Consider the following 26692-nt stretch of genomic DNA (forward strand, 5'->3'; position numbering starts at 1 on the left):
ACATCTCCCTGTGTAAACAGGGAGACGCACTGCCGACGGGATAACGTATGGGGTCGAGCGGAGTAACGAGCGCCCGTCCCCATGCATAGCTCCTTGTGACAGGAGCAAACGAGCGCCAATCAACGATGCCTCGTTGATGGACACTCGCTGCACCGGCCAAAAAAGGCCAGCGTAATGGGGCCTTAAGGTGACAATAGTTTTACATCAGTGCAATGAAGGAATCAATTATTTGATGAGAAGATGCATGTTAGGAAATATCTAACACTAAGCATCCGTCCTATTTTATCGTACCTTGTCAGGGTTATCTTCTTTTTTTTTTGCTCATTTATAAAACAATAAGAATACACACTGATAAATATAAGCATTCCAAGCATAGAAATATGTTGCTAGCAGCCTGCATGTCCCACTACCTTCAGGAAAACAGGACAGTTATTGGCAAAGAGCATTAATTCAGAAAGCATTTCAGTTAGAAAAGCAATTCAGCCAAAGCCCATTTTCTATTTGTAATCGTAGCAAGAATGTCTTGGATACAGTTTCAGGACAGGTCCAATAAGCAAAACTGCTCCTCGCACTGCACACAAAGAAAGGTCACTCTACATATAAATACAGATCATCCATCCTGATAAACTGAGAAACGGTCACACAAAACATTGGCAAACTGGTCAAAATAAATACATACGGCTGAACAGACAAGAATTATGGACAGAACTAGCAGCCATATTCGACAAACCAGTTGTCATGGTCTATGTCAGGGGTCTCAAGCACGTGGCCCGCGGGCCGCATGCGGCCCCTGGGGCTGTCATCTGCGGCCCGCGGGACACAGAGCCGCCAGTATCGGCTCTGCTCCGAGACTCTGGAATTCCCTGACATCGCTGTCCACATGTGAACAGCGATGTCTGGGGCTTCCCCAGAGCCGGAGTCCCGAGCAGAGCGCTGGTGTCGGCTCTGCTGCGGGACTCTGTGGAATTCCCTGACATCGCTGTCCACATATGAACAGCGATGTCTGGAGCTTCCCCAGAGCCGGAGTCCCGAGCAGAGCGCTGGTGTCGGCTCTGCTCCGGGACTCTGTGGAATTCCCTGACATCGCTGTCCACATATGAACAGCGATGTCTGGGGCTTCCCCAGAGCCGGAGTCCCGAGCAGAGCGCTGGTGTCGGCTCTGCTCCGGGACTCTGTGGAATTCCCTGACATCGCTGTCCACATATGAACAGCGATGTCTGGGGCTTCCCCAGAGCCGGAGTCCCGGGCAGAGCGCTAGTACAGGCTCTGCTCCGGGACTCTGTGGAATTCCCTGACATCGCTGCCCATATATGGACAGTGTGTCAGGGTCTTCCCCAGAGCGGAGTCCCGGGCAGAGCGCTATTATCGGCTCTGCTCCGGGACTCTGGGGAAGCCTCTGACATCGCTGTCCATACATCGACAATGATGTCAGGGGCTTCCCCAGAGCAGGAGTCCCAGTGATGTCAGGAGCACAGCTGGAGTCCCAGGAAGAGCCTACTAGCGCTCTGCCTGGGACTCCAGTTCTGGGCAAACCCCTGACGGCACTGGGGCAGCCTCTACAGAGGGCACTGGGGCAGCCTCTACAGAGGGCACTGGGGCAGCCTCTACAGAGGGCACTGGGGCAGCCTCTACAGAGGGCACTGTGGCAGCCTCTACAGAGGGCACTGTGGCAGCCTCTACAGAGGGCACTGTGGCAGCCTCTACAGAGGGCACTGTGGCATTATCTACAAGTGGGTGTGTGGCAGTATCTGAAGAGGACACTGGCATTATCTAGGGGTGTGTTGCATTATCTACAGAGGGCACTGTGGCCTTCTCTACAGAGGGCACTGTGGCCTTCTCTACAGAGGGCACTGTGGCCTTCTCTACAGAGGGCACTGTGGCCTTCTCTACAGAGGGCACTGTGGCCTTCTCTACAGAGGGCACTGTGGCCTTCTCTACAGAGGGCACTGTGGCCTTATCTACAGAGGGCACTGTGGCCTTATCTACAGAGGGCACTGTGGCCTTATCTACAGAGGGCACTATGGCCTTATCTACAGAGGGCACTGTGGCCTTATCTAGGGGTGTGTTGCATTATCCACAGAGGGCACTGCGGCAGCATCCACAGAGGGCACTGCGGCAGCATCCACAGAGGGCACTGCGGCAGCATCCACAGAGGGCACTGCGGCAGCATCTACAGAGGGCACTGCGGCAGCATCTACAGAGGGCACTGCGGCACTAGCTAAAAAGGGGCTGCCCAATCTTGACGTGTGCTAACTGAGCCGCCGGACTGCATTTAGCGACACTTAAACGGGAAAGCTGGATTGTTGAAATAAGCGCGTGGAGAAATCTAAAATTGTAAACCTAGCGCTATTATTATAGTAATGTAGTATTATTTTTATAGTAATATAGTGTTATAGTAGTTCAAATAACTAATTGATTAACAATAATTTTGTATTGCATCAAATTTTAAAGTAATGCGGCCCGTCAACTTCCCATTTTTTCTATATGCGGCCCACTTACCCGGCCGAGTTTGAGACCCCTGGTCTATGTGGTCCTGATCTTCCACCTTAGCTTTCCACTAAAGAATGAACTCATAGAAGTGGGTCCTATGATAAACACATAACAGACAGCTCATAGACAGAAGAAGGGACCAACTGTTCTTCTACCAAACACACCTGTGTTACAGACTGTTAAGCCATATCTCCTGATCCCATATCTCAAATTACCTCTATAGAAGTAGGTCGCGGCTCTCACCGACTACACACATGGTTTCCCACTATCAATTTATAGAAATTGTTGCAGTTACACGGCAAATGAAGAAAGATGCAGAATATAAATAAAAGAAAATCAATGGAGTTTACATTCTTTTGAACGCAGGTTGCCCAGAGACTAATCCATGTGAAAAGCTAGACTAAACCATTCGTTGTTACACATTCCCACATACTTCTTTATGGTAAAAAATGTAATAAGCAAAGTTATTTAAACCATATTGATCTCTAGAAAAACGTAAGCATTTTTAATGATCTAGACAAAATGCCTCTTTGCCTTTAATCTGATCCCCCCCCCCCCCCCCCACTGGAGCATAACTCCTTCAGGCAAGCCAACAACATCCCACCAAAATATGCACAACCACCACAAAACATACTCTGGTTCCATGGAAAGCCAAGTAAAGATTCTGTGTCCCCGAATTATAAATTCTACACAAAGCCAATTTACGCGCTGATAAATCTCTATTCAAGAGTGCAGCGGGGACCTGGCAATCGTGTTCCACGATGTGAAAATTAACGCCCCCCAAAAAAAAAAACTTTACTAGTACAGTTTATTCTGCTAGGATTATTGGCTCCTAGCCCATGCGAACAGTGTACAGCATGCCACTAGATGGAGCAGAAAATGTGTTGTCACAGGTAACACGACGCACAGTGATAGGCAAGAATGGGGGCACTTTTCAAAAAGCAAATCACAAAGTTAGACCCCATGCACACAAACGTAAAAATGCCCGTAATTACGGGCCCATAGACTTCTATTGGCACGGGTACCTCCCCGCATGCTTACGGGAAGGTGCCCGGACCATTGAAAAATATAGAACATGTCCTATTTTAGGCCGTAATTACGGCACGGGCAGGCCCATAGAAGTCTATGGGGCTCCCGTAATTACGGGTGACTACGTGTGTGCACCCGTAATTACAGGAGCGTTGCTAGGCGACGTCAGTGGATAGTCACTGCCCAGGGTGCTGAAAGCGTTAACTGATCGGCAGTAACTGTTTCAGCACCAGGGACAGTGACTACCCATCACAATATAAATAAAAGTGTAAAAAAAAAAAACAGAAATTCATACTTACCCAGAACTCCCTGCTTCTTACTCTAGTCCGGCCTCCCGGGATGACGTTTCAGCCCATGTGACCGCTGCAGCCAATCACAGGCTGCAGAGGTCACATGGACTGCCGCGTCATCCAGGGAGGTCGGGCTGGATGTCGAAAGAGGGACGCGTCACCAAGACAACGGCCGGGTAAGTATGAATTTTTTACTTTTACCTCAGAAAGGGCTGCCCCTTCTATCTATCCTGCACTGATAGAGAAAAGGGGCTGCCGATTAGTGCAGTGCAATTTTGCAGCGAAAACGTGCCCGTAAATACGGGTGGAATACTGGTGACACCGGACCCGTATTTACGGGCACGGGTCCGTAAATACTGGTGCAATACGGGTCGAATACGTGTGCCAAGGACCCGTATTTATGCCAGTATTTACAGGAGGGAAAACATACGTTCGGGTGCATAAGGCCTTAGTGTAGAGTAGAACTTAGGTTAATTTACAAAATAAAAATGTATCTTGGAAAACCCCTTTAACATTGCTGAAAATATAACACCAACACAAATAAAAGAGAATAATAAAGTTTGAAGCATCGATATGAAGCATTCTATAGTACGTGTATGGCACAGTTACTACCATTTTAGACAACTGGCAGCCCCTCCCACCCACCACCTCCCTTCTCATCACAGAATTTCTTATTTACTGCATACTATTGCCAAATCTAGTTTCAGAGACAGGTAGTTAGAAACCTGTAGCAGTTTGGTTGAATGCAATTTCGCCTATGATTGTATCCGGTTCCTTAATGGGATGTCCACCTGCGATAGGGGAGATAGAAACTGGACTCTGCTGCAGAGAACACTCCAGTAATACTAGTACAGTTCTAAAATATTGAGAAAAAAACCTGACAATTTTGATGGACATGTGTCTTTTTTCAACTGTACAAACCATCTAATTTTGCATGGGCCGAAGGCTAGTCATAAACAATAGATAAAAGTCGACAGACCCCAACAAATTCGGTAGGACTGGCCAATCCTCTAATGTGTATGTTGGTCTCCTGACTATCGGCTGAATGCAAGGGGAGAGGAAGAAGGATCAGACACGTTGCGTTTTAACATACCCAATCCATTGTAAATGCATGAGAAAAGCCACTGTCAGGAATTAAAAATAAACAAGCCAATCTGCGCATGCATGTTTATGGTGGAGTCGGGAAAGATATTTGTTGGATATGTATGGCCAGCTTCAGGGATCATGCCCAAGTTATTGCCGCACCAAATTTTTTGGTGTGCAATATCGTAGGGAATCAATTTAAACATGCAATAAATTACATCCTCTAATACTAACCTTAAATAATTGTTAGGCCCTGCACACACATTACTTCAGTATTTCATAATTCACAATGGATATGGTATATTCAAACTAAAAAATATGTTGTCTGTCTCTCTCCCCTCCCCTATTGACATATAATGGATTTTACGGACCACTAGAGCAGTCACCAATGTGCTTTCTGCAGTTCGCTTGTCAGCTTTGCTGCATTGATTGGGAAAGAATGTGCAGAGTCATCTCATCATTAGAGGATGGGCGAATTAATGACAGCTCTAATGCATCTTCCTTGTCACACTCTGGATTTTGAGGGAAGGGGATGTACTCAATCACTTCCCGGAGACTGTCTGACATTTCTCAATAGACTCCCATTTATTTCAGCTGCCAATAAAGCTGCACTGGCTATAGACTGTACAGAAAGGAAGTGTGCGATTCCAATATAGCCTTCACTGGGAAACCTTTTAAAAATAAATAACTGAAGCATAAAAAAAAATATATATATTATTTCTCTTCTACAGACTTACATCTACTTTATGAAATACATAACACATTCCCTTTAATCTAGCTTACCTAACAAGAAGTATATACAGCGAAGCCACTTTTTTAGAATATAAATGAACATAATTGCAGACAAGCAAAAACAATCAAAAAACAGGTAATTTAACAGAATGATATGCAAGCCTGATGAATAATATAAAGTTCATTACAGCCTCTTATCAGGTGACAAACAGTTCAAACAAAGTACAGTTAAGATAAGCGCTTTCCGCAAAGGGATGCATATAGTCTTTATATAGAATGTGTCATACTCTACCGGTTCTTCAACTACAGCTGGCCGAACCCACCAACAATATAAACTGTATGGCAGATATCCAGGGAAAGAAGGATCCTTAGTTCCCCTAGGAGCGAATCTGCTGTTAAGAGGTGTGTGGCAGCGACTTATTCCCCTCTCTACATGAAAATAAACATGCATGCTTTTGAGGAAACATTGAATGAGTGTTCAGCAAACCTCTTTCTAAAGTGTATGGCCGTCACAAAATGGACTACGAAACGGTTGGTAGAATGTAATATTCCCATTAACAGTTTGGCTTTTATTCAAATCTGTTCCACACAAAATCTAAAAATAGTAGGAAAAGTTCTAAAGAGGCAAGCTTGAAGCTTCTACTCATCCAAAAAGCAGATTGAAGTGCACTTCTAACCTGGAAAATAATTCATGAGAGCAAATCAAATTTAAGACTTTGTCAACTTACATTTATTGACCAAAATTGGAGAATGATCGCTAGTCGGTAAGGAGACGTGCTGCGACATGATGCAAATGCATGGGGACAAACGATCATATTAACGATCGCTCGCCCCTATACCTTAACAATCATTGCTTTTTGTGAATGGAGATAACCAGCGCCGATCGACGTGCTGGATCGTTGTTCGATCATTTTTCCGGCCAGTATCGGCTGTGTAAAACCCCCACTAAATCCCACCAATTGCCCCTTCCACTCCCACACTGCTAATGTGGCCATGATCTGAAAAGAGTGGTTGCAGAATGCCAACCACATAGAAAAGATTGACTTTATAGCAACCAGTCTGTCTCACGTAACTCTGCGGTTACGCTTGGAGCCGGATTAGAATAGCGCTAACAGCAGCATAAAGCAATCTGGCTGCAGTCAAGCGAAAACAGGCTGCGATATGGATCAGTTTTATTTTATTTTTCCCCAAAATCTTTTTAGAATAATGCCCAAGATTGACATTTACAACTTAGTGTATCGAACAGCCAAATTAGGGTCTATTACACATCGTGGTCAAATCATGTTTTTTGTATCGATCTTGTGATCATCAAGAAAAAAAAATAACTACATGACAGTGTGGTGTGAATAGACCCTTATGGTTGCGAGATGCAGTCATCAACAAATGTCTTGACTGTACTGCAAAATTTACTTGACGTGGCTAAAAACAAAAGTTTGACCTTGTTTAGTAAAGGCAATTTAGCTGTAAGTTAAGATTTTTTATATTTTTTACCTGCAACGGATATCACAAAAAATGGATCCTTCTGCAGTCAATTAATAATTTGAGAAATTTTTTAAAACAAAAAAAAAAAAAAGTTCCAGCTATGGCCAGTCACCTATGAAGCTTCTAACCCAAGGTTAAGTTCATGCTACTCCTTTTCTTATCAAAGTACATTGTGATAACATGATCAAAATTAAGATTAAGTGGTTCAATTGCACAATGCATTTATTCCACCTGCTTTCCACAGTAGAAAATAGACATCTCCAGACAGACGTACGAATCAATACAAGCTCTTATATAGAACATTTGCTAAAAGCACCTGCAGAGTTTAAGATTGGTCTAGTAAAATAATCACTATTCCGTTTTAAGTGCTAGAATTTACAAACCTCTATAGGTTATCTAAATATATTGTGATGCGATTTTTCATCAAGTATTAGATTATTTTATTTATGTTTTAAATTACCTAAAAACATTTCGAACAAAATTCATAAGTCATTCATAAGTTTTGGTAAGCAGGATTCTATGCTTACCATCCAGTCGGGCATATTAAAGGCGGTGGTGTCTTGTGTGCTCTCTGTCCTCTCCATGACTTCACCTGTAAAAATCTCAGCTTTCTCAAAATGATCTGAGGAGTGTTGGAGAAAAGCTTTGTGTTTTGTACTGCACTGCCAAAGCCAGTGCCAGTCACTCTAGGAGCTCAAGTGGGATCTATCCTCCCTCCTGCTCTGAAATTGTGCACAAAAACTCTACTATGCTCTAGGATCCCGGAGAGCTAATGTTCCACGCTCAGGCAGCAAGGTTATAGGACGCTATCTCTGACATAGGAAATCTGCCAGGCCCCTCCTCGAATCAAATACTATCTCACATTCCCCCTTACACTATTGGTAGGAACTGCCCTTTGTAATGTCAATACTCTAAAACAATGACTCATTCAAATCCCTGGCTACAAATGCCAATAAATTCAAATCAAGGTCAAGAAGGAACCTGGGGGGAATTGACAGAGCTACACTCCTGACCCTCCTATTCTCGGGCAACTATTGTTGAAAAAGCGCACCCCTTATTGTTACAATTGTATGCCAGAAGGTAGCTGGTACAGCACTATGATCTCTTAATACAGCATTATGCAAAGTGCTCTGCCAAATTGAATTTTACTTATGGCAGCAGACATTAAATAATCATTATCCCCATCTCAACCTAAATTAGAGCACATTATCAATGTACTATTTTCCCCCATGCAACCTCTAAACATGATTTTTAGAATAGTCCTGGTTTAGTCCACCATCATGATTGTAGAAATCAATGTCTGAAGGTAGTAGTTCTGGGAACTACATGTCCCATGATACCTTGCTCATACATCACAAAGAGAGGGGTGGTCAGATCACATCATGCAGAAGCTAACGTTATATTGACAATCTCAAATGGTCGACAGGATGATGGAGAGCCACAATATGGAGGTACAAAAGCACAAGAAAAAAAAACAAAAAAAAAAACAGGAGCATCTGCATAGTGTGCCCTGTGCAAAAAAGCATGCATGTCACAGGCAGTGTGCAGACTCCAGCCCAGTGCAGGGAGGGGCAGAGAGGAGTGGTAGACCATAAAACCAAAGAAAGGCAGGCACTCAAACAATCCTAAGGGCCCTTTTACACGGGCAGAGAAACTAGATTACTTTCATTTCCACATAGCAATGATCGTGACGAGGGTTCGTACGATCGTTCGTCCCTTACCCCCTTGCTCATATACTTAATGTCGGCAGCACATTCCCTATTTACATGAGGGGATGGTACTGCTGACAAAGAAAATGTATGCCTGCATTAGGCTCTGTTCACATCTATGTTGGGGTCCCATTCTGACGTTCCGTCGGAGGTTTCCGTCAGAACGGGACCCTGTTCAGACACAAACTCACACAGACGGTGCTCGTGGTTTCTGTTTATCTCTTTTGTGCACCGGATCAGTCGTTTTGCCGAAAGCAATAGCATACTCGACTACGCGATTGCTTCCGGCAAAACGACTGATCCGGTGCACAAAAGAGACAAACAGAAACCATGGGCATCGGCTCTGTCACTATTGAAATCAATGGGTAGACGTAAACCTCTGGTTTCCGTCTGTGTCAGCTTGTGTCTGCTCAGGGTCCCGTTCTGACGGAAACCTCCGACGGAACGTCAGAATGGGACCCCAACGCAGATGTGAACAGAGCCTTAAACATGTGATCAACGAAAAACATTTTATAGTTGGTCTGCTGGGCAGGTTTACAATAAGCAATAAAATCGGGAATAAACATTCGCATGAACGATCATTCAAGAGATCATCGCACCATGTAAAAGGCCGTCAATGGAGTGTAAATCACATGCCCCAAATTCTGCTGATGTCACATGATTGTCTACCAATAAATTTATAAAAAGAAAAGGCTGAGGCAATAAATAGGAAATGCACAAAACAAAGTTAGAATCAAAGCGACAATATTATACTTTTAACGTTAAGGAGATTCTGTCACCAGATTATAAGTGGCCTATCTCCTACATAATGTGATCGGCGCTGTCATGTAGATAACAGCAGTGGTTTTTATTTAGAAAAACTATCTATTTCACCAAGTTATGACCTATTTTAGCTTTATACTAATGGGTTTCTTAATAGACAACTGGGCGTGTTTTTACTTTTGACCAAGTGGGCGTTATGGAGAGAAGTGTATGACGCTTACCAATCCGTGACCAATCAGCGTCATACACTTCTCTCCATTCATTTACTCTGCACAAAGTGATGCTGCGTTGTTCGCCATGTGCAGACCCATACTCACACATTAACGTTACTGAAGTGTCTTGACAGTAAATAGACATCGCGTCCAACCAGGACGCGATGTCTATTCACAATCTCCACACTTCAGTAACGTTTGTGTGTGACTAAGGGTATGTTCACACAACCTATCTTCGGCCGTTTTTCGGGGCGTAAATGGCCGAAAAATCGAAAGCAGAACGCCTCCAAACATCTGCCCATTGATTTCAATGGGAAAATGGCGTTCTGTTCCGACGGAGCGTTCTTCGCAGCGTTTTTTTCCGCGTAAAGAAACGGCCGCGAAAAAGAAGTGCCGGACACTTCTTCGGATGTTTTTGGAGCCGTTTTCCATTGACTATTGAAAAAAGCTCCAAAAACGGCCGTAAAAAAAAACGCAGCGAAAATCGCGACTGGCACAAAAAACGTCTGAAAATCAGGAGCTATTTTCTCTTAAAAACAGCTCCGTATTTTGAGACGTTTTTGACTCTGCGTGTGAACATACCCTTACTCACACAGCACATCGAGATCACGCTGTGCTGCCATTTACAGCGAGATTACACTTGCTGTGCTGTAAGTCCCACACAAACGTTACCAAAGTGTCGGGATTGTAAATGGACATCCCATCCTGGTTGGACGCAATGTCTATTTACTGTCAAGACACTTCAGTAACGTTAATGTGTGTGTATGTGACTGCACATAGCGAACAACACAGGATCACTATATGCAGAGTAAATGAATGGGGAGACGTGTCTTACACTTCTCTCCACAACGCCCACTTGGTCAAAAGTAAAAACACGCTCAGTTGTCTATTAAGAACGTCATTAGCATAAAGCTAAAATAGGTCATAACTTGGTGAAAAGAGATTGTTTTTCTAAATAAAAACCACTGCTGTAATCTACATTACAGCGCCGATCACATTATGTACAAGACAGCGCACTTATAATGTGGTGACAGAGCCTCTTTAAAGAGACTGTCACCACATTATAAGTGCCCTATCTCCTACATAAGGAGATCGGCGCAGTAATATAGGTGACAGCAGTGTTTATTTAGAAAAACGATCTATTTTTACCACGTTAGGAGCAATTTTAGCTTTATGCTAATTAGTTTCTTAATGCCCAAGTCGGCGTGTTTTTACTTTAGACCAAGTGGGCGTTGTACAGAGGAGTGTATGACGCTGACCAATCAGCATCATGCACTTCTCTTCATTCATTTAGTCAGCGCATAGTGACCCTGCGTTGTTCGCTATGTGCTGTCTTATACTAACACATTAACGTTACTGAAGACTTTAGACAGTGACTAGGCATTCCTTCCAGCCAGGACGGGATGTCTATTCACAATCCCGGCACTTCGTTACCGTTTCTGTGGTACTTACAGCAGAGCAAGCGTAATCTCCCGAGATCACACTGTAAATGACAGGTTACAGCGAGATTAGGCTTGCTCTGCTGTAAGCACAACAGAAACGTTACCGAAGTGCCGGGATTGTGAATAGACATCCTGTCCTGGCTGGAAGGAATGTCTACACCCTGTCTAAAAACACTTCAGTAACGTTAATATGTCAGTATAAGGGGGGATTCACACGAGCGTGTATTCGGTCCGTGCGGGCCGCGTGGTTTTCACGCGGCACGCATGGACCAATACAAGTCTATGGGGCAGTACAGACAGTCCGTGCTTTTTGCGCAGCGTTTGTCTGCTGCGCAAAAAGCGCGACAGGTTCAATAACACTGCGTATTTCGCGCATCACGCACCCATTGAAGTCAACGGGTGCGTGAAAACCACGCAGGTTGCACGGAAGCACTTCCGTGCGAACCGACTGAAACAGCGCACCAGCTGTCAAAAGGATGAATGTAAACAGAAAAGCACCACGTGCTTTTCTGTTTCCGAACATCCAAACAGAGTGTCTTTGCGATGAGCGAAGCCGGACAAGCGAACCGAACTTCACCGGGTTTGGCCGAACTCGTTTTAGCCGAACCCGGCAAAAAAATTATTGGTAAGCGACGTCAGGGGATAGTCAATGTCCATGGTGCTGAAAGAGTTAAACTGTTTCAGCACCATGGACAGTGACTTCCGATCCCAATATACATGAACCTGTGGAAAAAAAACGAAGTTCTGACTTACCGATAACTCCCGGCTTCTTCCTCCAGTCTGACCTCCCGGGATGACAATTCAGTCCAAGTGACAGCTCCAGCCAATCACAGGCTGCAGCGGTCACATGGACTGGCGCGTCATCCAGGGAGGTGGGGCCCGATGTCGAGAGGCGCGTCACCAAGGCAACGGCCGGGAAGTTCTCGTAAGTACGAACTTTTTCTTTTTTTTTCAACGGGTTTTTCGATAGTGTTCGGCATTCACTGTCGAGGGTGCTGAAAGAGTTAGCTCTTTCAGCACCTTGGACAGTGACAGGCGTCGACTAGCCTCATCTCTATGATGGCGGCTGCGCGAAAATCACGCAGCCGCGCATCATACACGGATGACACACGCAGCTGTCAAATGGTTTTTGCGCGCGCAAAACGCTGCGTTGTTTGCGCGCGCAAAAACACAACGTCCGTCTGTATCTGCCCTTAGACAGCACGTAGTGAATAACACAGTGTCACTATGCGCTGACTAAATGAATGGAGAGAAGTGCATGACGCTGATTGGTCAGCGTCACACACTCCTCTGTACAACGCCCACTTGGTCTAAAGTAAAAACACGCCCACTTGGGCATTAAGAAATGAATTAGCATAAAGCTAAAATCGCTCCTAACGTGGTAAAAATAGATAGTTTTTCTAAATAAAAAGCACTGCGGTCATCTACATTACAGCGCCCATCTCCTTGTGTACGAGATAGGGCACTTATAATGTGGTGACAGAATATTTTTAAGTCTGACATCATACACGTGGGGCAGGGTATGGTTTGTGAACCTTGTTGCTGGACAGAAGATGAAAGTAAAATGCTGTGCAAATAAATCCTAATTGGTGACTTCCTCTGTATTTAGGACTATTTATCCTCTTTATTTGCTGTGGTATTACTCTCTTATCTGTGGAAAATGGAATTACTGAGTAACTAACAACATTGTACCATACATGTGCAGTTGAGAGCACCATGTAATAGGCAGGGCTGCACAAACCCTGTCTCATTTTAAACTATATTTCTAGCCTCCTCTGTTATTTAGATATCAGTGAGGTTATATTTTTCCGCCCGATAATCATGCATGGTCTCATTCTCTCTTCAGCTCTCAGCAGACAAGGGCGACAAGACTGATCTTGCGAGCAGGATCACACAGCACAAGCCGCTCTGACAGTCTGTAGCGGATTGGACGGCGTCAAAACGCTAAGTATCACGCCCCGTGCCATTGACAGTTCAGGGGGTTATTTACATATCGGACACCAAATAGAATGGCATAGATATCTAAATAACTAGGCTAAAAACTGTTTAAGGCTATGTTCACACGGGGTCTTTTGCCGAGTTTTTTGACGCGGAAACCGCGTCGCAAAACTCGGCAGAAACGGCCCGAGAACGCCTCCCATTGATTTCAATGGGAGGCGTCGGCGTCTTTTTCCCGCGAGCAGTAAAACTGCCTCGCGGGAAAAAGAAGCGACATGCCCTATCTTCGGGCGCTTCCGCCTCCGACCTCCCATTGACTTCAATGGGAGGCAGGAGAAAGCGTGTTTTCTGCCCGCGGCGCTCAATGGCCGCGGGCGAAAAACGGCGCGATCATTGCTATTCACACGGAGTATTTTGGGGGAGGAATATCTGCCTCAAAATTCCGTTTGGAGCTTTGAGGCAGATATTCCTCCCCCAAAATACTCCGTGTGAACATAGCCTAAAGAGTCTCTGTCACCAGATTTTGCAACCCCTATCTGCTATTGCAGCAGATAGGCGCTGCAATGTAGATTACAGTAACGTTTTTATTTTTAAAAAACGAGCATTTTTGGCCAAGTTATGACCATTTTTGTATTTATGCAAATGAGGCTTGCAAAAGTCCAAGTGGGTGTGTTTAAAGTACAAGTCCAACTGGGCGTGTATTATGTGCGTACATCGGGGCGTGTTTACTACTTTTACTAGCTGGGCGTTCTGATGAGAAGTATCATCCACTTCTCTTCAGAACGCCCAGCTTCTGGCAGTGCAGATCTGTGACGTCACTCACAGGTCCTGCATCGTGTCGGCACCAGAGGCTACAGTTGATTCTGCAGCAGAATCAGCGTTTGCAGGTAAGTAGCTACATCGATTTACCTGCAAACGCCGATGCTGCTGCAGAATCATCTGTAGCCTCTGGTGCCGGCTCGTCTGACACGATGCAGGACCTGGGGAAGTGACGTCACAGCGTGATCTCTCGAGAACACGGCTGTGTCTGCACTGCCAGAAGCTGGGCGTTGTGAAGAGAAGTGGATGATACTTCTCGTCAGAAAGCCCAGCTAGTAAAAGTAGTAAACACGCCCCGATGTACGCACATAATACACGCCCAGTTGTACTTTTACTTTTCAACACGCCCAGTTGTACTTTTGCAAGCCTCATTTGCATAAATACAAAAATGGTCATAACTTGGCCAAAAATGCTCGTTTTTTAAAAATAAAAACGTTACTGTAATCTACATTGCAGCGCCGATCTGCTGCAATAGCAGATAGGGGTTGCAAAATCTGGTGACAGAGCCTCTTTAAAGTGACAAGATTTGTACAGCACTGCCCATTACATGGTGAACTCGGCTACACATGTATGAGTTAGCGAAAAATTATTTTTAAATATAGGTCTGACGTTTCACGTTGAGGGGGTTCCTTACCACGTGCGTATTCTTATCATGGATCACCACATTGTTCTTTTCTCTGTATGCAGACTTTAAGGCTACATTCAGATGAGCGTGTGCAACCTCGAACGTGAGAAATGGATGTTTTTCACGTCCAAGGTGCACCCATGTGGGATGCGTTAGCACGGATCCCTCATAGACTAGAGTCTACGAAGAGATGCGTGAAAACGCAGGAAAATAGGACATGTTGATCGGCGCTCGTTTGCTCCTTTCACAAGGAGCTAGTATGGGGATGAGTGCTCGTTACTACGATCGCTTGTCCCCATACATTTGTATCATGTTGGCAGCACATAACCGTTTACACAACGATAATATCTTACACATTTAAAACAATACCATCAGCTGATGAATGAGCGTTTGCTCGTTCATTTGCTGTTCGCTGCCCTCTGTTTACACAGGCCAATTATCGGGAACGAGCAATTGTCCGATTATTGGCCAGTGTAAAAGGGTCTTAAGCAATTTTTATTAAATCAAATTGTTATTTGTTTTAAAAGCAACTTTCAAATTCTTGTTATGTTCTCAGTCTCTAAAACACAGGATCCATCCAATATCGATTGCATCGAAGTCCACAACCCTGGCACACGCCTCAATCCCACTTTCTTCAGCAATGCTCGAGATGTGCTGAACGTCTATGGAGAAAATCTCATTTTTGTCAAAAGACTACCTCCATTACAAATTTAGGCATCATTTAGACGAGCGTAATATACGCGCGTGCGACGCGCATGCTTTTCACGCGTGTCGTACGCACCTATATTAGGCTATCCGGCAGTGCAGACAGTCAGTGAGTTTTGCGCAGCGTGAGTCCGCTGCGTAAAACTCACGACATGTTCTATATTTCTGCGTATCACGCACCCATTGAAGTCAATGGGTGCGTGAAAACCACGCAGGTCGCACTTCCGTGCGAACTGCGTGGTTCGCGCAACAGCTGTCATTCTCTGAATGTAAACAGAAAAGCACCGCGTGCTTTTCTGTTTACAAAAATCCAAACGGAGTGTCAAAATGATGGCGGCTGCGAGAAAATCTCGCAGCCGCGCATCATACACTGATGACACACGCAGCTGTTAAGTGCCTTTTGCGCACGCAAAACGCACACGCTCGTGTAAATCAGGCCTTATGCTGAGAATTTACAACTCTGCCCCTCACCTCTCTATTCTCCACACTATCTAATAATCCACAACGCCTCTGATACTTCTCATTTCCTCATTAGGCCATGATACACGGACTGTATGTCGGCAGTATTTCCCGGACCGAACACACTTCAGGGAGCTGGGCTCCTAGCATCATAGTTATCCATGATACTAGGAGTCCCTGCCTCGCTGCGGGAACACTGTCCTGTACTATTTTTACGGCGTGAATGTAGGAAAAAGCAATTCTCTGCGTAGTTTTTCTTGATTATTTTTTAGCCCATTCATGTTTCACGCTAAATAACCTGTTAGATTAATTCTTCAGGTTATTACGGTCGTTTAGATACCAAATGTGTAGTTTTTTTGTTTTTATTTAATGTAGGGGCATTTTTTGGGGGCTTTTTTTTTTTAAATCCCGTTAAGGGATAACTTTATCTACAACTATATATTTTTTTACTTTAATGTATTAGCATACTCCTGTATGCTAATACATTATACTGTGTCACTATAACACACGCTGCTGTTAGGGCACACTATGTGCTGCCCTAACAGCAGGGAAACGGAACAGACAGTCTTTGATTGCATCATCAGAAACCCGGTAATGTGATCAAAGAGGGGAGTTCCCTTTGATCTTGCCGCGGTCACGAACCGCGGCGATCAAAGGGTTAAACAGCTGGGGTCCAAATGTTTCCCGACCCCAGCTGTATTCAGCAGACTGCTCTAAGATCAGGAGCTGTAAATTACAGCTCCTGCTTCGAGGATGAGCTCACAGGAGCGCTCATCAGTCCCTTCTACAGTGGCGCCAAAAGGAGTCACTGTAGATGAAGCACTTGCACCGCCTGCCGTTAAAAGACGGTGGGTGGTCGTTGAGGGGTTAAGGAACACAACCTTTTTGAATGAAGGCTTAAGAGCAAATTTTATTACACAACATTATTAACCCCTTAACGATCGCCCACAGTCTTGACGGCAGACGGTGCATGTGCTTAGTCTACAGCGACGTCTTTTGGCGTCGCTGTAGAAGAGGCTGATTAGCGCTCATCCTCTTAGAAGGAGCTGTAACTAAACTAGCTCCTGATCTTAGAGAAGCCTACTGAATACAGCTGGGGTCGGAAAACATTCAGACCCCAGCTGTTTAACCCTTTGATCGCCACGGTCCATGACCGCAGCAAGATCAAAGGGAACTCTTCTTTGATAGAGTCACTGGAAACCCGGTGACGTGATCAAAGAGCAGGGAATCCCTCTGCAGTCAGCCCTGGGGACCTAGAAAGGACCCCAGGGCTGTCTGTTCAGTTTGCCTGCTGTTAGGGCACCCCATGTGCTTCCCTAATAGAAGCCTGTGTCATGGTGACAGTATGATGTATTAGCATACAAGGAGTATGCTGATACATTACAAGTAAAAAATAGTTCTAAATAAAGTCATCCCTCAATAGGATTTAAAAAAAAAGTAAAAAATAAATAAAAAAGTCCAAAAAGAAAATAAAGTCAATATTTTCAATAAAATATATTTTATTGGCCCTACACTAAATAAAAACAAAAAACCTACACATATTGTGTATCTAAACGATCGTAAAAAGCTGAAGAATTAATCTAACTGGTTATTTAGAGCGAAACGTGAACGGGATAAAAAATAAACAAGAAAAACTATGCCAAAAATCGCTTTTTCCTATATTCACACCATAAAAATATATTTTTCTACCTCCAAACTGTGAAAAAAAATAAAAATATAATAACATTTCTCCCGCATAAAACAAGGCCTCATACGGCCACGTCAGTGAAAAAAAAAAAGTTACGGCTGCTGAAATGCAGAGAGATAAAAACTGAAAAATGTTGCTGGTCATTAAGACCTTTTCAGGAAAAGTCATTAAGGGGTTAAATGTACACAAGCGTACATGAGGATAAAATGGAGCGTGCAACCTTCACAACAAGGGGGGGGGGGAGAGAGACACGTAGGTGGAATAGCTTTGTCAGCTCCCTGATGAAGCTACGGCAAAATGCACGCCAAGTGCGCGGCGGCGTTTGGGTCCGGTCCTTCTCTGGCACTGTAATTTGTTAAATTCTTACAATATGTATGTATCTCGCCTTCAGGGGTAAATACATGTGCGCATTTATTACATTGTGTATTTTCACTTATGAAGCATGATATTTGTTTACCATTATTATTGCCTGTAGTTACCCTGGTGTACCTATGCATCAATACATGATTTTATTGCATTATGGTAAGCATCATATGTAGGACCTTGACACACAGTCTTTATACCCATTCCACCTACCGTGTCTCTTCTCTCCCTCTCTTGTTGTAAGGCTGGGTTCACACGAGCACATTAACGTCCGTAATGGACGGACGTATTTCGGCCGGAAGTCCCGGACCGAACTCAGTGCAGGGAGCCCGGCTCCTAGCATCATAGTTATGTACGATGCTAGGAGTCCCTGCCTCTCTGCAGGACTACTGTCCCATACTGTAATCATGTTTTCAGTACGGGACAGTAGTTCCACAAAGAGGCAGGGACTCCTAGCGTCGTACATAACTACGATGCTAGGAGCCCGGCTCCCTGCCCTGAGTTCGGTCCGGGACTTGTGGCCCAAATACGTCCGTCCATTACGGACGTTAATGTGCTCGTGTGAACCCAGCCTGAAGGTTGCATGCTCCATTTTATCCTCATGTATGCTTGTGTACTTTTATTTATGTTGTGTAATAAAATTTGATATGCTTTTAAGTTTTGCAGCATGACCATATTTCCTCACACATATTTAAAGGTTCCTGATCTTTTAGAGGACAACTAAATCATCTAAATAGAAATATATACAATCCTAACAATTAATAGTATTAACCCCTTAAGGACACCGCCTATTTCACCTAAAGGACCAGGCCATTTTTTTTTTTTAAATCTGACGTGTTACTTTTTGTCGTAATAAGTTTTGAATGCTTTTATTTTTTCAAGCGATTTTGAGATTGTTTTCTCGTGACATATTGTACTTTAAGTGGTAAAATTTGGTCGATACAAATCATTATTTGAGAAAAATACCAAAATGTGCAAAATGTAGTAAATTTTTGTAAAAATTTGTAAATGTATGCTTGTAAAACAGACAGTAATACCACACAAAATAGTTACTAGTTCACATTTCCCACATGTCTACTTTATATTGGCATCGTTTTTTAAACCTTTTATTTTTCTTGGACGTTACAAGGCTTAGAACTTTAGCAGCAATTTCTCAAATTTTCAAGCAAATTTCTAAAGCCTTTTTTTATGGACCAGTTCAGTTGTGAAGTGGCTGTTGAGGGGCCTTATATATTAGAAACCCCCTATAAAATTACCCCATTTTAAAAACAGCATTTAGAAAGTTTCTTAACCCCTTAGGTGTTTCACAGGAATTAAAGCAAAGCGAGGTGAAATTTACAAATTAAATGTTTTTTGCAGAAAATCAGTTTTAATTCATTTTTTTTCTGTAAACCCAGAAGGTTTTACCAGAGAAACACAACTCAATATTTATTGCCCAGATTCTGCAGTTTTTAAAAACATCCCACATGTGGGCCTAGTGTGCTACTGGACTGAAACACACTCAAAAGCAAAGGAGCAGCTAGAGGATTTTGGGGCCTCATTTTAATTAGAAAATATTTTAGGCACCATGTCAGGTTTGAAGAGGTGTTGAGGTGCCAAAACAGTGGAAACCCCCCAAAGACACACCATTTAGCAATCTACACCCCTCAAGGAATTTATAAAGGGGTATTGTGAGCATTTTAATCCCACAGTTTTTTTGCTGAATTTAGTGGAAATAGGCCATAAAAATTAAATGAAAATCTAATTTTCTAATAAAACAGAAATGTTCAATTTTTACAAGGCATAAAGGAGAAAAACACCCCAACATTTAAAAAGCAATTTCTCCAGATTACGGCAATACCCCACATGTGGTCATAAACTGCTGTTTGGACACATGACAGGGCTCAGAATGGAAGGAGCGTCATTTGGATTTTGGAGCTCAAGTTTTGCTGTAAAGGTTTTCCAGTGCCATGTCGCATTTCCAAAGCCCCTGAGGGACCAAAACAGTGGAACCCCCCAAAAGTGACTCCATTTGGGAAACTACAGCCCTCCAGGAATTTATCGAGGGGTATGGTAAGAATTTTGACCCCACAGTTGTTTTGCTGAATTTAGTGGAATTAGGCTTAATTTTCTAATAAAATGTAGTTTTAGCTCAGATTTTTCCATTTTCACAATAAGGTTATGTACACACACAAACTCAAAAACGTCTGAAAATACGGAGCTGTTTTCAAGGGAAAACAGCTCCTGATTTTCAGACGTTTTTTAAGCCACTCGCAATTTTCGCTGCATTTTTTACGGCCGTTTTTGGAGCTGTTTTTCTATAGAGTCAATGAAAAACGTCTCCAAGAACGTCCCAAGAAGTGACATGCACTTTTTTCTCGGGCGTCTTATTACGTGCCGTTTTATGAAAACGAGGCGTAAAAAATACAGCGTCGGAATAGAACGCCATATTTCCCATTGAAATCAATGGGCAGATGTTTGTAGGCGTTCTGCTTCCGTTTTTTTCAGCCTTTTTCGAGGCGTAAACGCCCCGAAATACGCCTGAAAACACTGCGTGTGCACATACCCTAAAGGAGAAAAAGCAAACTACACCCCTCAAGGCAGTTATCATTTGCCTGGACATTTGACAGGGCTCAGAAGTGAAGAGCAGCATGCGGATTTGAGGTCATTTTGGTGATTTTCACAGCATTGGCCCACAATTGCAGGGCTCTAAAGGTCAAATAGTAAAACAAACCCCCAAGTAGTGACCCCTATTTTGGAAGCTACACCACTTAGGGCATTTCAAGGGGTGCAGTGAGCATTTTGACCCCACAGGTGTTTTTTTCATTAGAAATTAATGCACAGCGGATCGTGAAAAGTGAAAATTGCAATTTTTCACTGATATGCCGTTTTAGTGCACAATATGTTGTGCCCAGTTTGTGCCACTGCAGACAAATACCTCAAACGGTTAAGCGGGTTCTCCCGTGTATGCGACATATGTGGACGTAAACCGCTGTTTGGGCACGCTGTGGTGTTCAGAAGGGAGGGAGCGCCATTTGGGTGATGGAGTACAGATTTAGCTTGTTAGTTCTGTTTGGGGTTTTGCTGGTATATCAGTTTATAATGTGGGGGCATGTGTAAGCTGTGTGCAGTACATCAGGGCATAATAAAGGGGTATAATCATGCAGTAAATAAATAATAATCTGCAGATCTGTGGCCGGTGTCGCACTGATAAATGGTGCCCAATCTTATCTGCTTTTGGAACACTCTGCACATTTTGCGTCGCCATATTCTGAGAGCCAGAACTTTTTATTTTTTCTCCAGGGCTTATTTGTTGCGGTACAATCTGTAGTTTTCATTGGTATAGTTTTAGGGTCAATGAACACGATGCATATTGCGTGCGATTTTGCCACGCATATCTGCATTCGCCAAAACTGCAGCGTAATACAGTACCAGCGTAGACAATGAGATTCCAAGGAATCTCATGTATACGCTGCTGTATTTTCCCCCATTATTTATTTTGTTTCCGCTTGCGAATCCTGTCTATTCCAGTGGAAAGTAACACCAAAACTCGCAGCATGAAAACGCTGCAATCTGGTGTGATTTTTACCTGCGTATTGCTGTGGTTTTGGCGCATATTTTTTGCTGCAAAATACATAGCGTGTGCATGTAGCCTTAGGGTATATGCAGTTTTCTTTATCACTTTTTATTAAATTTTTTGGAAAGGTGACTAAACACCATAAATTCTGACCATGTTTTTTTTTTTTTTTTTGACAGTGTCCACTGTGCTCTACAAATGATATTTTTACTTTATTCTGCAGTCGATTAGGATTACGGCGATACCATATGTATATAGTTTTTTTTATGTTTTACAGCGTTTTCACAATAAAATCACTTTTTTAAAAAACATATTTTGTGTGTCACCCTATTCTGAGAGCCATAACCGTTTCATTTTTAGTAAAAAAAAGCTGTGTGATGCCCCATGCACACGGACGTGCCCGTAATCACGGCTCGCGACTGCAAGCACGGCCGGCTGCCGACCGCCGCCCGCATTTTCGGGCCATGCTCCCATACAAAGTATGGGAGCGTGGCCGTAAAACACGAAAAAAGATGGACATGCTCCATAATTCCAGGCACAGTTCTACGGCACGGACACCCATCCGTAGCGATACGGAAAGGTGTCCGCGGACAATAGAACAGAATGGGTCTGTAAGGAGAATTTTTACAGTCGTGTGAAGGACGGGTTGTAGTTTTTATTGGTACTATTTTGGGGTACATGTGAGTTTTTATTCTATGTTTTGGGAGGGGTGGTGACCATAGCGATTCTGGCAGTGTTTAATTATTTTTGCAGTGTTAACCGTGCAGGAAAAACAACATCATAGTTTTATATTTTGGGTCGTTACAGACGCGGTGATATCAAATGGGTTTACTTTTAACGTTTGACTTTTTTCCTATAATAAGTCTTTTATTATAGAAAAAAAAAATTGAGGTTTTTGTTTTTAACTTGAAACTTTTATATTTAGACTTTTATGCCCAGTTCACACAGTTATTTGGCGCTTTTTTGACATGGAAACAGTGCCAAAAAAACTGCCGAAAATCGCCCCCAATTGATTTCAAAGGGAGGTAGAGGCAGTTTTTTCCCGTGAATGGAAAAACGTTCGCAGGAAAAAAAAAAAGTGACATGCTCTTTCTTCCCATGGTTCAGTCGCTGATCTCGCATTGAAACCAATGGGAGGGAGAGTAAGCATTTTTTTTCTGTGTTTTTTTTGCCTGCGTCAATGGCTGCGGCTAAAAAACACGGCAAAGAAAGTGCAGGCAGGGCAAAGTCTGCCTCAAAATCCCTGAAGAAATTTTGAGGCAGATTTTTCTGCCTGCAAAACAACTGTGTGAACATACCCTTATACAACATTTTAATTAATTTAGTTTTGCTTTTTTTTGTCCCACTAGGGGACCTGAAGGCCTGGACCTCTGATCTTTACTCCAATACATTGCACTACCCACGTAGTGCAATGCATTAGAGGGGTCAGTTATTCACTGACAGCAAGCATATTAGGTCCCACTTTTGAGCGCTGCATCTAAAGGGTTAAATCGGCCGGATTGGAGGCTAGGACAGGGTGTCAGCTGTACTATACAACTGACAACCGCTTGTGATGGTGCGGGCTCAGCTTCTGAATAGAAAAAAACCCATGAAATTCCAACATTGTTCTATGCGTTTAAAATTCACGCCATTCACTTTGCGGCGTAAATAATTACCTTTTTTCTATGGGTCGGTACGATTACGAAGATACCACATATGTAGAGGTTTTTTATGTTTTACGACTTTTGCAAAATAAAAACACTTTTGAACTAAAATTTGTTTTTGCATAGTCGCTTTCCAAGAGCCGTATTTTGTTTATTTTTCCGTCAATGTAGTGATAGGAGTGCTTGTTTCTTGCGCGATAAGACGTTGTTTTGATTGGTACTGTTTTGGGGTGCATGGGACTTATTGATTAACCTTTACTATGACTTTTGGGGGGGCAACGGAAAAAAATAGCTATTTTGCCATTGTTTTTTTTTTTTTTACAGTATTCACCTTGCGGTTTAAATGACATATTACCTTTGTTTGGGTCATTACGGTCACGGCGATACCATATATGTGTACTTTTATTTAATTTATACACTTTAATTAAATAAAACCACTTTTTATGTGAAAAAATGGTTTTATTTTTTTACTGTAATTTTTATTTCACATTCCTTAATAATTTTTTTAGTTCCATTAGGGGACTTTACTATGCAATCTTTAGATCGCAGATATAATGCTCTGGTATACTTAGTATACCAAAGCATTATTGCTTGCCTGTGTAAGGGTATGTGCACACGTAGTGTTTTCAGGCGTATTTCGGGGCGTTCACGCCTTGAAAAAAGCCTGATAAAACGGAAACAGAACGCCTACAAAAATCTGCCCATTGATTTCAATGGGAAATGTTACGCCTAGTTTTCCAAAAACGGCACGTAAAAAGACGCCTGCGAAAAAGAAGTGCATGTCAATTCTTGGGACGTGTTTGGAGCAGTTTTTCATTGACTATAGAAAAACAGCTCCAAAAATGGCTGTAAAAAACGTGAGTGGCTTAAAAAACGTCTGAAAATCAGGAGCTGTTTTACCTTGAAAACAGCCTCGTATTTTCAGACGTTTTTGATTTTGTGTGTGCACATACCCTTAAACTGACAGGCAATCTATTAGTACATGCCTCCGTCACGTCCTAATAGGCATATGCCCAGGGCAGACCTGGGGGCTTTTATCAGGCCCCCGGCTGCCATGACACCCCATCGGAGGCCCGCAATTGCATTTATGGGCTGCCGATGGGTGACATAGGGAGCTCCCTCCGCCTGTAAAAAAAGTTAAATGCTGCAGTCGCTATTGACCGCGGAATTTAACGGGTGAAACGGCCGCGATCGAAGTAAAGTTTGATTGCGGCCATTGGAGCAGAAGCCTGGCTGTCATTATACAGCTGAGCACTAGCTCCAGACTGCACGGGACATGACTGCAGGACTTAGACTGTGCCGCCGTGAAAAGGCGACGGCCTAGCCTAAGGACCGCCGTGAAAAGGCGTATTGGTGGTCACTAAGGGGTAAAGAGGTTTAAAAACAAACTAAACAAAAGAAAAAGTGCATACTGAAGGCTCTGTCACCAGATAAGTGCCCAATCTCCTTCATAATGTGATCGGCGCTGTAATTTAGATAACAGCAGTGTTTTTTATTTAGAAAAACGATCAATTTTCAACAAGTTATGACCTATTTTAGATTTATGCTAATGACTTTCTTAGCGCCCAACTGGGCGTTTTTTTAGCTTTTGACCAAGTGGGCGTTGTAAAGAGAAGTGTATGATGCTGACCAATCAGTGTCATACACTTCTCTCCATTCATTTACTCAGCACATAGTGATCTTGGAAAATCACGATGTGCTGTCACTTACTCACACATTAACGTTACTTAAGTGTCTTGAGAGTGAATAGACATTGCTTTCAGCCAGAACGCGATATCTATTCACACTTCCGACACGTCGGTAACGTTTGTGTGGGACTTACAGCACATTGAGATCACACTTGCGGTCATTAAGTCCCACACAAACATTACAGAAGTCTCGGGATTATGAATAGACATCACGTCCTTGCTGGAAGCGATGTCGATTCACTCTCAAGACACTTCAGTAACGTTAATGTGTGAGATCACGATGTCAGAGTACATGAATGGAGAGAAGTGTATGACGCTGATTGATCAGCGTCATACACTTCTCTTTACAACGCCCACTTGGTCAAAAGCTAAAAAACGCCCAGTTCGGGTATGTTCACACACACTAATTACGGACGTAATTCGGGCGTTTTTGCCCCGAATTACGTCCGAAAAATGCGGCTTGAAAGCGTTGACAAACATCTGCCCATTGAAAGCAATGGGCTGACGTTTGTCTGTTCACACGAGGCGTATATTTACGCGCCGCTGTCAAAAGACGGCGCATAAATAGACGCCCGCGTCAAAGAAGTGACCTGTCACTTCTTGGGGCGTAATTGGAGCAGTTATTCATTGACTCCAATGAAAAGCAGCGCCAATTACGTCCGTAATGGACGCGGCGGTCAAGCCCCTGCACATGCTATTACGGCTTAAATTTCAGCCGTTACGGACGCTGCCGTGTGAACATACCCTTAGGCATTAAGAAAGTCAATAGCATAAATCTAAAATAGGTCATAACTTGGTCAAAATTGATCATTTTTCTAAATAAAAAACACTGCTGTTATCTACATTACATCACCGTTCACATTATGTAGGAGATAGGGCACTTATAATGTGGTGACAGAGCCTCTTTAAGGGTATGTTCACACGCTTACCAAAAAAGTCTGAAAATACGGAGCTGTTTTCAAGCGAACAGCTCCTGATTTTCAGATGTTTTTGTAGCAACTCGTGTTTTTCGCAGCGTATTTTACGGCCGTTTTTGGAGCGGTTTTTCAATGGAGTCAATGAAAAACGCCTCCAAAAACGTCCCAAGAATTGACCTGCACTTCTTTTGACGCCTCATGGGAACAGTACACCGTAAATCCCATTGCAAGCAATGGGCAGATGTTTGGAGGCGTAATGGTGCAGTTTTTTCTGGCGAACATACCATAAATTGAATACCGTCCAAGTATCACATGTTTGGCTATGTTCAGAAAGTTTTTTGTAGTGAGAAAAATCAGCTTAGTTTTTTTGAAGTGTTTTTTTTTACCACAGGCGGTTTTTGACATTTTTTTTTTTTTAACCTATTTCTTCAACAGGCAAAGGGGAAAACCGCGAGGGGTTTTCGACAAAAAAAAAAAAACCGCGTCGGCCGTTCGCTGCGTTTTTCCGTCTCCCATTGATTTCAATGGGGTTTAGAGTCAGAAAACGCCTCAAGATAGGACATGTTTCTTTTTCCCATCAAAAAACTCTGTGTGAACAAGGCCTTTGTTTCTATACATCTTTCTGCTCCAGTTTTTTGGTGCAGAGAAAAAGCAAAAAAAGCAAATAAAACAGCAAAAAAAAAAAAATCACTTGCGTAGTAGCCAATTGCATTTTTAACGTGAAACTACAACTATTTTTTCTTTTTTACTATTTGTTTAGTACCTCTCAGGGTATGTTCACACGGCCTCATTGCGGCCATTTTTCGGGCCGTAAACACCCGAAAAATCGGAAGCAGAACGCCTCCAAACATCTGCCCATTGATTTCAATGGGAAAAACGGCGTTCTGTTCAGTTTTTTTCCCCCCAGCAGTTTTGAAAAACGGCCGCGAAAAACAAGTGCAGGTCACTTCTTGGCACGTTTTTTGGAGTGGTTTTTCATCGACTATAGAAAACAGCTCCAAAAACGTCCGTAAAAAAACGCAGCGAAAAAAACGCGAGTGGCTTAAAAAAAACGTCTGAAA

The 26692-nt window shown here is 43.2% G+C and overlaps 1 protein-coding gene across 6 annotated transcripts in view; it reads right to left on the bottom strand.

Moving 5' to 3' along the window:
- The window catches only part of AHCYL2 (adenosylhomocysteinase like 2), a 145289-nt gene that overhangs the window by 52823 nt on the left and 65774 nt on the right, over window positions 1-26692 (bottom strand). For 2 of the 6 annotated variants that reach the window (XM_075857545.1, XM_075857544.1), the window contains exon 1: window positions 7634-7889. The exons of the other annotated variants lie outside the window; for them this stretch is intronic. In XM_075857545.1, coding sequence (XP_075713660.1) covers window positions 7634-7690 — 57 coding nt within the window. In that variant the 5' untranslated portion in view covers window positions 7691-7889. Of the gene's footprint in view, window positions 1-7633; window positions 7890-26692 lie in introns of those variants that run through there. 6 annotated transcript variants of the gene reach the window in all.

This window comes from Rhinoderma darwinii, chromosome 3, assembly GCF_050947455.1.
Source record: "Rhinoderma darwinii isolate aRhiDar2 chromosome 3, aRhiDar2.hap1, whole genome shotgun sequence".
NCBI classification, from domain to species: Eukaryota; Metazoa; Chordata; class Amphibia; order Anura; family Rhinodermatidae; genus Rhinoderma; species Rhinoderma darwinii.